The sequence below is a fragment of the Schistocerca piceifrons genome, chromosome 7 (genome assembly GCF_021461385.2).
Source record: "Schistocerca piceifrons isolate TAMUIC-IGC-003096 chromosome 7, iqSchPice1.1, whole genome shotgun sequence".
NCBI lineage: Eukaryota > Metazoa > Arthropoda > Insecta > Orthoptera > Acrididae > Schistocerca > Schistocerca piceifrons.
Window position 1 is genome coordinate 190879015 of NC_060144.1, and position 12747 is coordinate 190891761.

General features: G+C 37.6%; 1 protein-coding gene across 1 annotated transcript in view; it reads left to right on the top strand.

Moving 5' to 3' along the window:
• Positions 1–7503: 7503 nt before the first annotated feature.
• The window catches only part of LOC124805252 (zinc finger protein 572-like), a 44031-nt gene continuing 38787 nt past the window's right edge, over positions 7504–12747 (top strand). The window contains exons 1-2 of the mRNA XM_047265765.1: positions 7504–7695; positions 7824–7885. Coding sequence (XP_047121721.1) covers positions 7870–7885 — 16 coding nt within the window. The 5' untranslated portion in view covers positions 7504–7695; positions 7824–7869. The remainder of the gene's footprint in view (positions 7696–7823; positions 7886–12747) is intronic.

Genomic DNA, 12747 nt, shown 5'->3' on the forward strand with positions numbered 1-12747 from the left:
TTGATAGAAGAAGAAACAAATTTTCCCGCAAAAGACAGAAATGTGGGTTCTTTAGAGAAAAAAGAGGCAGTGTGCTCTGGTAATGAATTATATTTAATTTGTACTTGTCTTGTGTGACCCAATATTCAGTAACGTAATTATTGTTTATTAATTGGCTTGCCGACAGTCATAAGTTCCAATCAACTAAAACGTCGGTAACCACGAATGGAATAACAGACATTTCTAAACTGGATTCAGAAAACTATGTGGCAGGTACTTTTACCAAACCTTTTGAGCAAGTATAAGTTTATAAAATTTCGAGAAATGTGGTACATTTATATCGATAGTATCTATATTATCGCGAGGAGACTCAACAATGAGTGTATATGTGTGTACAACAATCAGTTTTGTGCCATGTTTGTGTTTACTATATGAAGAAATATGTGTGTGTATTTAATTTGTCGTTAATAAATATTCTTAAGAACCTTATTAGTGCATCAGGTGTTCTATTTGTTTGCCACTTCCGATTGACATACGAACAGTTTTTCCTTTGCGTACTTTATTCCTGTTGGAATTTAGAATTGATGCCTCTTCTACTTGCAGAAGTTGCTACGGATGAGTTTTTTATAGGCGTTCCTATTAACATGGTGGTGTTTTTCCTACCCTTGTGTTATATTCGTTCTGAATGTGTTAATAAAAGCATTTACGTTCACTTTAAAACCGTAACCGCATGTTTATTTCAAGTTCAATAACAACAGGTTATGGGCTCAGGCACAGTCACCCAGCAGTTTATTTGAAGTGAATAAAAACTACGTTTTTTTCGTCACTCAAAACGCAGACACAGAACGCCGATATCATGAGTTCAGTCAGTACTAATTCGTTGCCGTTAACTGAAAAACTGATAGGAAGAGAAAATTACAATAAATGGCAATTTGCAATGAAAACTTATTTACAGCTCGAGCAATTGTGGCAGTGTATAACGGGTGAGATCAATCTTATCATTTGATCCTGCTGTTTATGTGCATCTGCAGAGCACATCATCTGCAAAATATTCATGGGATAAATTAAAACAAACTTACGAGGATTCAGGACTTCATCGAAGAATAGGCTTGTTGAGAACACCTTTAACAACACGATTAGAGAACTGTTTGTCTGTGGAAGAATATGTGTCGAGAATAATTTCAAACTCAAATAAACTGAATGATCTTAACTTTTAAGTGAAAGACGAGTGCGTAGGATGAATCTCTTTAGCTGGGCTGCCTAATGAGTGCAAACCAATGATAACAGGTTTAGAGAACTCTAACTCGCCGATAACGGGCGATTCCATTAAAAACAATTTACTACAGGAAGTAAAGGATGAAACGTGTGGCAACTCGTATGTTAATGACGTGGCTCTCCAGGCGAATAAAAAAGACAAGCGAATCAGCTCACACCACAATCCCAGAGGTCTGGGGTGTTACAACTGCAACAAATATGGACACACAGCGAAAAATTGTCACAGTAAAAAGAAGGCAAGCGAAAATTCAGTAATTATAGAAACCAGTTACAAGACATTTTTCATGATGCCATCGTCAACAGTAGTTATACACAATGACTGGTTTGTGGGTGCTGGTGCGTCAGCTCACATGTCAAACCATTCATGTGATGTCAATTTCGTAGCGTCAGTTCCCAGTTCACAAGTGGTCGTGGCCAACAACGAAAATTTACCCGTTAAAGCGACAGGTTGCACGCATATTAAAGCTGTGGCAGGCCGAGAAAAAATAAATATTAAGGTGATGGATGTACTTTATGTTCCTCAGTTGATTACAAAGTTACTTTCCGTAAGCAAAATAGTGCAACAGGGTCACTCAGTCATTTTTGACAATAGAGGCTGTCGCATTCGACATACGGAGAAGAAATTGATAGTTACAGCATCGTTAGTCATTGGAACGTATAGGCTGGACCAACCAAGTGATCGCAGTGCAGAAACAAAAAATTCATCATTGTATATTGATGTGAATCTATGACACAGAAAATCAAGCTACCTACACTCAGATGCGAGGGAAGAATTACGAAACGGTTTGGCTAATGGCAGCAAATATAAAGGAGCCGTCGGCACTTTGTGCGTTACGTGCCTAGAAGGTAAGTAAATTAGATTTTCATTTCCTTACTCTACTTCTAGAGGTAAAAGAATTTTGGAGTTAGTGCATTCAGATTTGTGTGGTCCAATGCAAACCACACCGAGTGGGAGCTAAATATCTTCTAACTCTGATTGACGATTTCTCTAGAAAGATTTTTTGTATATTGTCAACAATGAATACCAAGTACCTGACATTATATGCAATTTTTAAAAGTTCATAAAGAATCAGGCAGGAGAAATTCTTTGTATCTTGCGAACTGATAATGGAAAAGAATATGTAAACGAAAGACTGACGAAATTTTTAAGGGAAGAAGAAGTTAAACATGAAACCACTGTTCCCTACACACTAGAACAAAATGGTGTTGCAGAAAGGTACAATAGAACAAGCGTGGAAAAGGGAAGATGTATGTTATTTGAAGCGAAACTACCTACGATAAACTGCAGTTTATCTCATTAACAGATCACCGACAAAAGCTTTGAACAACATAACGCCAGAGGAAGATTTCTCAGGAAAGAAACCGGACATCCGATATCTAAGATTATTCGACAGTAAGGCATTTGATCACATACCAAAAACCGTTAGGCGCAAATGGCACGAGAAGTGTGTTCAGTACATACTCGTCAGATACTGTGAAGACAGCAAAGCATACTAGTTGTTCCCATAGAGTAAATATCTCTGGAGTGAGCATTCACATGCGCAGAACAGATTTCGTGTTGTCAACATACATTGCCGACCTGGCCACGTGATCTCGGGATCCGTATAGCGCCCTGTATATTTAGAATGTCACTACATACCTAATACAGACGGATTCTTTTCGTACGTGTCGTGGATTATTTATATATGTTGCGCAGACATTTTAACAGTATCCATTTGATACCAGGAATAAACCAGCTACGTAACTTTTTAAGGGCAACTGATATTGCATTCAGCTTCTTTGCATAGGTGTCACAGCTCTGATGCACTCGATTTTTGGTAGTTTTCGGTAGGATACGGCACTTTATAGTATTGCAGAGGCTGACGTACATTTTTGCAGTGATAGTCTTGCAAAATGACTTGACAGTACGCTAGTACTTTTGTGAGTGTCCTAAAAACACCGAATTTGCCACACATTAGCGATTATATCCCTGCTAATTCGTCCTTTTTTTCTGCGATTTCTGCGTATTTATTTTCTCGTTTTTGCGATCTAAAGCACAATTTTTCTTATTGGTGACACTTTGAAGTATTTATTTAACGCATTTTACGTACTTGCTCCCAGTTTATTAAATAAATAGTAGACTGAGTAATCTATATACATAATGGACAAGTCACTCATGAATGCATGGAGGATAGTATTTGCTGAAATAACTAACCATTCCCTTTCCTGTTCCACTAGCAAATTTACAAGAGGAAGCTATTGTTTGTAAGCTTTTGTACAAGCCGTAATATCTATTATATAGTCATAAAATCGTAGAAAAATAGGTCTACAGAATCAAGCCTTAATTATAATGCGTCTCGAAATTTTTAAACATATACAGTGTCTCTTACTAATATGATAACTATAATTAGAGCTATTTAGTAGGGTCTAGTGTAGCAGGGGATACAACCCGTCGGCTTTGGACAATGACGTCACAAGTCGCCAGAGAGCAGTTTACCATTTTCGCTTTTGCTGTTATGTTTCAGTTTCGTTTTTTTTACTGGTTGCTTAATAAAGTGGATCTGTTTATTCTATCTCGTGAGATTTTTTTAAAAAAGCCAAAAAACACTTATCAGCTACTGAAGGGAGCTACAACACTAAGAAGAATCGCTTCTCGTTTGGCGACTTGTGACGTCATTGTCCAAAGCCGACGGGTTGTATCCCCTGCTACACTAGTCCCATTTGGTATGTACCCATGAAAAGTTACTATCCCTCCTTTCACATATTTTTCTTTGCATCCGTAGCAACAACAGTAATTCACCACCGCTATTACACTATCAACAAACGATGAAACACAACAAAAGCTCTTGATATTATAAACATAAACGCTGCGGAAAGCACACACGCACAGTAAAGTCCCGAAAACACGTGACAGTCCTGGTTTAATGTTGACAACATGCGCAGAACGCAATGCTCACTCCAGAGATATTTACTCTATGGTTGTTCCATCCGGTTCAACAAAGAATCATTAAATCCAGAGATGTGATATTTAAAGAGGAACTAATTCAAGATAGTAATAAGCCAGGAACATGTAATCATTTGTTGGAACCAAATCAGATATCTATTCCATTCAAAACTAAGGAGGAGAACATTACGATTCAAGATGATTCAAGGGACAACAGATCAGATAACAGAATTTCAGAAGAAACAGGCTCAGTCGAAATAGAAGAAGAATCTGAACTGCCTCAACAAGTGCTCAGAAGATCTTCCAGAATACCCATACCAAAGAAGATGGATGATTATGTGACCTATTGGACTAAAGAAGATTCACAAGAATCAGAGCCGTCAATTGTGGAAGATTCAGAGAAATGGTTTCAAGCAATGTAAGAAGAACTGAAGTCACGCGCGGAAAATAGAATTTCTGAATCAGCTATTCTGCCTCAAGGCAAAAAAGCTATTGACGCTAGGTGGATCTTTAAGATAAAAAGAGACTTCCAAGGACAGAAAATGCGCCACAAAGCTCGACTTGTAGTTAATGGATGTTCACAAGTTAAAGGGTTTGGACTATGAAGAAAGATACTCATCAGTGATACGATACAATTCACTCAGATATTTGTTTAGACTAGCTGCTAAATACGACTCGGACATTGATCATTGTGATGTGGTGATAGCTTTTTTGCAAGGTGATTTGAAAGAAGAAATTTATGTTAAAATTCCCACAGTTTACTACGTGACAGAAACAGCCAAATATGAAGGTATTAAAAGACTCAAGAAAGCAGTGTATGGACTTAAACAGGGATGTCGCTGTTGGAATATCAAACTGGACAAAGTTCTGCTAAATTTAAATTTCAGCAGGTCCACCACTGATCCACATATTTATCACAGAAACCGAGGAAATGATATATTAATCGTAGCTGTTTATGTAGATGACATGCCGATATTTTGAAACAATATGCAACAGAAAATTACATTTAAAGAACAACTAAAGGAACAACTTAAACTAAAGGACCTTGGAGAACTATCCAATTGTCTAGGGATCCGAGTGACAAAGAGATCGGAAGGTTGGACTGTTATGGTTGGATCAGAGTCATTACATATATCACATTTTACGAAAGTATAACATGTAATCCAGTATCCACTACGCTTGACAATAACCAAGTATTAAGTCATGGAATGAGTCCAAAAACAGAGAGAGAAAGAGATGCCATGACGAAAGTCCCATATAAAGAAGCCATAGGTAGCTTAATGTATGCACGGCTAGGTACTAGACCAGATCTAGTGTACGCAATTGGTGTTGTGAGTCAGTTTAATAATAACCCTGGATTATCCCACTGGCAAGCTGTAAAGCGAATCCTAAGATATATAAATGGAACCAAAGACTTCAAGCTACAATTTTCCAAAGAAGATCATGACATCACAGGTTACACAGATCCTGACTGGGCTGGGGACATAGGAGATAGAAAATCAACCATTGGTTTTTTATTTATGTTACAAGGTGAAGCAATTTCATGGAATAGTGAAAAACAACCAACAGTAGCTCTCTCGACGACCGAAGCAGAATATATGGCTTTAATTTATGTATGTCAGGAAGCACTTTGGCTGCAACGACTGCAAAGAGAGATATACCCTTTCCCAAAAGAGTGGTCGATAAGATTGTTTTGCGTCAACTAAGATGCAATTGATCTGTCAAAGACAAGTGGATACAAAGGTCGCACTAAACACATTGACACCAGGCATCATTTCATCAGGGAAAAGGTAGATACAGGAGAAATCACAGTGGAACAAATTTCCACAAATGGAATGCTTGCAGATATGATGACAAAGCCACTGCCAAGAACCAGACATCAGCAACTAACACAAGAATTTGGACTTCGAGAATGAAGTTCTGAGAGACATCGCTTCTAGTGGGGATGTTGGAATTTAGAATCTATGCCTCTGCTACATATTTATCTTTGCCGCAGTTGCTACGGACGCTTTTATAGACGTTCCTATTAACATGGTTGTGTTTCGCATACCCTTGTGTTACATTCGTTTTGTGCGTCTGCAATAAAAGCGTTTATGTTCACTTTCATAACGTAACCGCGTGTTTATTTCAAGTTCAATAACAACAATTTCTTATTATGGTAATGTATTGTGTTTGAAGAATCTTTTTCTTATTCAGTCCAAACTGTAACGACGCGATTGCTGCGTGTCTAGCAATATTACTGTTATGTATGTATTTATTTATTTTGATCCAACATGAACTGATTACAATTTTTTTCCTGTCTTCTGGATAAGTCAGAGCCCTGCTACTCAAGTTACACGTTATAGCCAGGTATTATTATCTACACAAATTTTTCTACATTTAGTCGGGAGAACAATGTTACATAATGTATTGCTATTGCAGTACATAGGTTAAGAAATTTACGGTTTATGACACGGTCTTCAGATCTGAGATTCACATATTTACGATATGTGACTCAGTCTAAGATCTGAGATTCATATATTTTTAGAAAAAGGCGTCTTCCATCATACAAGTGTAATAAATCTAGAGACTCATCTACTGAATAAACATAATTATTTAGGAGCCATAATTTTAATATCTTTTTTCAGATCTGCAGTGGACGATTTGGAGGCAGGATGGATTCAATTCAGTAGTTTTATGCGTGCATAGTGAGGGCTTTTCTCATAAAATGAGGTTCTATGAGAGAGATTGTGGGGTTTGTCTCTACCTCAAGTGTTGTGATCATCTGTTTCTTTATTAAGTGTTTTGTTACTTTTTACTGCTGTAATGATTATCTCCAGTATATACAAATATCAACAATGGGTACGGTATTTTAAATTGTTTGAACAAATTTCTAAGGTTTCCCTGGCACATATTTCCCATAATTCTAAGTGCCTTCTATAGGATAATTACCCCATGCATCTATCCCATGTAGTGGAACTCCAGCGTAATTACAATTGACGTGCCTTATAATTGTATGCGCTGTCACAAGATCAAAACAAAATAAATATTCAGCAATAGCACAACAGCGCAAAAGACTTATTATATTGCCGTCTCGAAGGATTGAAAGAATATGTAATATCATTGATTATACAAGTTGTTTCATATATTGTAACATGTCATTAACAGGGCTTTAGAAAACGTGACAGCTGTTGGAGCAAACGTTAAGGGAAATGACTTTTAAGTCGTTAGCGGCGTACGTATTTTTCCTTGAGGTGTATTGTTTTCCCCTTTTGAAAGTTGCGCTTCGAACGTCACGCCTGCTGTTAAGGAACGGAAATACATCTGCCAAGATGGCGTCAGAAATTTTTAGTTTGTAAGCTGTGTGATGAATATATGTAATGTTAAGCTAGACATATCAAAATTGGTTCTGGTTCATTTGTACGTGTGTATAGCGCAAATATAATGTTTTGACATTCTGTTCGAGTGCTACTTGTGCGAGGGATATGATGTTTTGTTCAATATAAATGCGGCATTCGGAAGCCATCGTCGTGATGATTGTACGTTTTCAACATATATTGTGAATATTAAAGCCGTAAATATCTTTTTGTGATTTACATTTTTTGTATACCACAATGAATGATGTGATATATAACACCAGTTACAGAATAACATTCCTTTTCGGCAGGTTTCAATGCTGCCACCGCTGGAACCCCACAGCCCTGTATTCTGTAATGCAATCATTTACAGGTAAACAAAACTCAGTGCTGTTTTATCCAATTTGGACCTTGTCAAATTTAACTTTCATGAAAATAAATCGCTTTAGCATTTTTCGTTTTATAATTAGAGATTACGGAGGAAGTGTAGCCTTTGTGGTTTTTAAGTCAGTTGTAGACTTTGATGTGACGTGCAATGATTGGTTGTATATACAGGCAAACTGTATGTATTGTCGCGACAGAGTACAATGCTGGGCTAAAGTTACGTATTGCCCTCCCTCCTCCCCTTCACTCGTAAGATTGATTGTCGCGACAGACTAATCTGTAGTGCAGCTGGAGATCTAGGTTAGGTAGGAAGGTGACCATTTGGTTGTGAGTTGGCGAAGACAGCGAACGTGAAAGGTGCAAATGTGTTTGTGGTAGCGAGGACTACTGTTTACGTCCAGCATATGGTGAGAAATGTGAGAGGATCTTATGTGTATTTTCTACCCATTGCTATCATTCTCAGTTAGTGTTGGTTCAACCCTGTTCGTGCCAACAATGTTTGTAACTCTCTGGATTACTACATATTTTTGCACTGTTTGTTTACTGCACAGTATTTCCTAATGACTATTATTGATCCACATTTTTGGCCACTGCTGAGGTCCTGTTTCCATCCTCCAGTAACACAAGGAAAAAGCAATTCCACAAAGAATATTTCTATAATTTCATTGATTACCAGTACACATATCAAAAAGTGTAGTGCTTCTTTCAAAATTATATTTGCAGATCCCCCTCCCCACAACTCATTACTTATTACTTGGTTTATGTAAGGTTTTGTTTGTTGTCAGGGATCTTCCTGCCACATACTGGTTGACAGTTCTTTAGTGTGCCACAGAGTGATTGCTTCACATGTTTATTTCCATACTTGTGTCAATTTGATGCCATGTTACTAATGATTCTACTGTTGGGCAGATTCAGTGATAAGTGCTAATTATGAGCATCTTCTGGAATTGTTGCTGCTGGGAAATACGGAAGCGTCCGATCCCGCCCGTCTGCTTTGACCCACGACGTCACAAATGTGGCAGAAACAAAAACACACACACACACACACTTTCCACAAGAAGCCTGATGACACTAACGGGACAAGCGCGGGAAATGGGGTGTTTTGGGTGGGGGGCAAACGAAATATAAACAAATTTAGACGCCTTGCGTAGCTACAACGTGTAAGTGAAGACAGCTGTGCATGAATACCCACCCACCTCCCCAGGGGTCGTAACCCCTGCAACCCATAGAAGATAAAGATGCTTCAGTAGCTGATTAGTGTTTTTTGTCTTTAAAAAAAAAAAAAATCTCACGGGATAGAACGAACAGATCAGAAAGATAAATTTAATAAACTAAAACAGAAATTGGAGGAAACAGATAAAAAAATCTCACGAGATAGAACAAACAGATCAGAAAAGTAAATAAAATAAAACAGAACTGGAGACAGCCACACTCAAACCAAACTCCGCGCCGTCATGACGTCACACACGACAACACCCTTACGTCACGGGTCAAAGCCGGTGCGTGGGATCGGACGCTTCTGTCGACCCCCCTGCTGATAGTTCCTGCAGATTGTATGATTTTTGTGATACACAACAACAAAACTAGTTTCACAAATCATGTGAACACTCAAGGAATGTGCAGGACTAGGTTTCCTGAAGAATGTATTGTTGAATGGTAATTGAACTAAATTTACACATCCAATTCACATGTGACCATAGGTCAGCTGATGAATTTTATAAGATATGAGTGGTCAGCCAGACTGTCACTTGACAAAGCCTATTGTTAAATGGTATTTGTGTGTGCAACATGTTAAGGAGTTTAGTGCTCAATGCTGGTCAAAAATTATAATTTTCTGAACATGTAAATGGTTTGATGCAAATTGAGTGTTCTGTACATGATGTTTAAGTGAATTCACAAGACATCTGACTGTAGGTGCCAAATTGTTTAGTTTTGTCAGAGTATTTAAATTTTTTTATGTAGTTCAATTAGGCCTAGATGTTGAATGGAACATTTACAAAAGTGTTGTTGCATAGTCCATATCAATTCAGACAGGCTAGGAAAAAATCATACCTTCATAGTCTCGGATGTTACTGAATTTTGCATTTGTTAACATGAAGGACTAAGTAAGGAACACACTTTTTTTTTGTTTTCTCCAAAAAAATTTCTGCTCTAAGATACAGCCCTCCAAAGATGACACTGCGCATACTAGTTTGAAAATGCAAATTTTGGAAAAAATTTTAAAATGCTGTCACTCTTGAGCAGTTCTAGATATTTTGTTGTGGATTTTTTATTTGAAAGATAATTGCTTTATGAGTACAAAGAAATCCTCCATTTGGACTTAGCTGTCAAAGTTCTTTTACTACATCATTCTCTTTATAATTTATGGACTTTTGAAATTTTTGCCATACATAAAACATGTTTTATTACCACATTATCACATAACAGGCTCATTAAAAAAAAACCTAGCCTTATTTAACATAATTTTAGTTTTGAAAGATGAGTAAGAAACTCATTTTTGAAGCATTTTAAATGGGTCCAAAGTGTGTGTGAAAGGTCCAAAAGACTTAAAAGTTTCAATTTATACAATTTCTGTGCAATGTGTTTTGTATTTAAATTAGCCAGTCAATGAACTAAAAATGTGTTCCACTGCTTCCTTTGATATAGAGTGATGCCTTCCTGTTGAACTGGAGCACTTAGAATCTTCAAAACATTGTGAACAGGAAGTGAGCACTGATGGTTTTGTTGCTGTCCTTCAGCTGGAAACATATAACCAGCAGCTGGTCCATGTGGTAGAATAAAGTTCACTACAATTTCGTTTAACTCATAACTGGTGTCTATAAACTCTGCAATCCACCAGTCACAGTCATACATACATGCTACAAACATCTCCCTTCTCAGGTTGTGAATCTGCATATTATCCTGCTATTCCTGAGGTGTTGGCCAAATGAATGAAATTTCTTCTTTCTTGTTCTTTAAAGTTCATGCAATATGAGTTCCCCCATCACTTTGAGTCCCAAAATGTGTCTTCTGAATTCCCTTCACAGGAGTAGTTTGTTTGGACCATTCTTTTTTCGGCTCACGGAATTCTTTGATTTCATCTTTGGACGAAAGAATTAGGGCTGTGGATGTGTAATATTTCATGAATCTCGTAAAATTGTCAGCATTCTGAATTGCAGCAGTATTTGGTTTGGAAAGATTATGTTTCGTTGCATGGTGCTTCACTAGGCCTCCTACACCATCACAAGACCCCTTCCCATGACCAGTAGCACTATCTACCTGGTCAGTTGGCACAAGCGACTTACTCAATTCATACAGCTGCTAACGGTTTTTAAAATGACTAGGAGCACCATCAGAAATGATGATCTTCTCTGCCCCTGTTTCAAAATGAAGAATTTTGCACATTGCTAACAAAGTGTGTGCTTAGTCATGTCCTGTGTCATCACTTATAACTGCAACAGTTGTGATCTTGTTCTGAAAATATGCCTCTCCTGTAAAATTCTGAAAATATATCACTCCTGTAAGAATTGAAACCTGGTCATTACTTCAATGATGTCCTTGTGCTTCTTGTGGTAGAACTACAGACCAGTTCTCAGCAAACTCACAGTATAGCACTAAACATAGTTCTTCAGCCTGTACACACCCTTCCACTTCTGCAATGTGGTGTTGCAATTTCTTCAGATGCTGGTGTTTTACTGCTTTCACTGATCATTTACCAAGTTCATCAATGAACTGTCAAAGGCAACAGTTTTCTTGCAGAGTTCTCTGCTACATCTTACAGTCCAAGTGTCTGTAAAGACTGTCCTCCCTTTCCACGGCAGTTACCACATTCTTGAAACCAACGAGTCTCTCGCTTTATGTCACAGACTACTAATGTAAAGTTGTAAAGGTGCTCTTATAAATTGCAAAAGTTTCTTTAATACTGGCGAGTCCTGTACCTCTTCACTTATACAACTTTTTGACCTTTAGCTGTTACAGTTATAGTGTCTTTTTTTTTTTTTTGTTGGCACTCTGGCAAGAATAGTCCCATTTATCTTCCAGATTAAATGACTGCACTATTTGAACTTGAGCTGCTTCTACGGGATGACCATAATAGGGATCTGGTCTTCCAAAAACTCATTTTTCAAACCTCATTTCTTGCTTTGTCTACCATTTACTTTGATACTGATTGAATGTGGTTCAAAATTGTTTTCTTTGAAAATGTCTCTGGAATAATAGTTCAAACTTGCACCTTTTCACTGCAGGATGCACAGTATTCAACAGCTGAATTTGTATTTGTGAAAAATTCCTGGCAAGAGGTGCAAGAGTGCTTTGGTTTATTTTCTACTGAAGATGGAATTTCTGCTTTGAAGAGTGTGGTCAGTTTTGTTGGAGTGTATTTATCCATAGCTTTAGTAATTTCTCTGCACGTTCTTGATGCATAGAGCTTGTGACTCGACTTCACTGACCACAGTTTCTTAACATGACTAACACCTACCTCTGTAGTTGACTGATTCGGGGTATGTAATTCTTCTTCTGTCAATGCAAAATCTGCATCATCTGCACCTTGGGAGGCTTCACCTTTTTCAGGTACTGTCGTCGTAGTTATTCTGTCAAAACACTTAGAACACAAAAAGTCGTCACTGGGAACATCTTCACTTTGAAACGGAGTCTTCAAATGAGAACACTTATTCCCAACCTGAACAAAGTATGTTTTTTTGTTTGTCTTATGTATCACTCTTTTATGGATATGCAAATAGTCAACACACTTCAGTCTCCTGTGACCTCAGTCAGAAGACATTTCAAACAGTCCTTTTCACAAAACACTCTGCAACTATGTCAACTGGCAAATTCCTCATGAAAAACACAGAACTCACTGGATGGTCTCAGAAT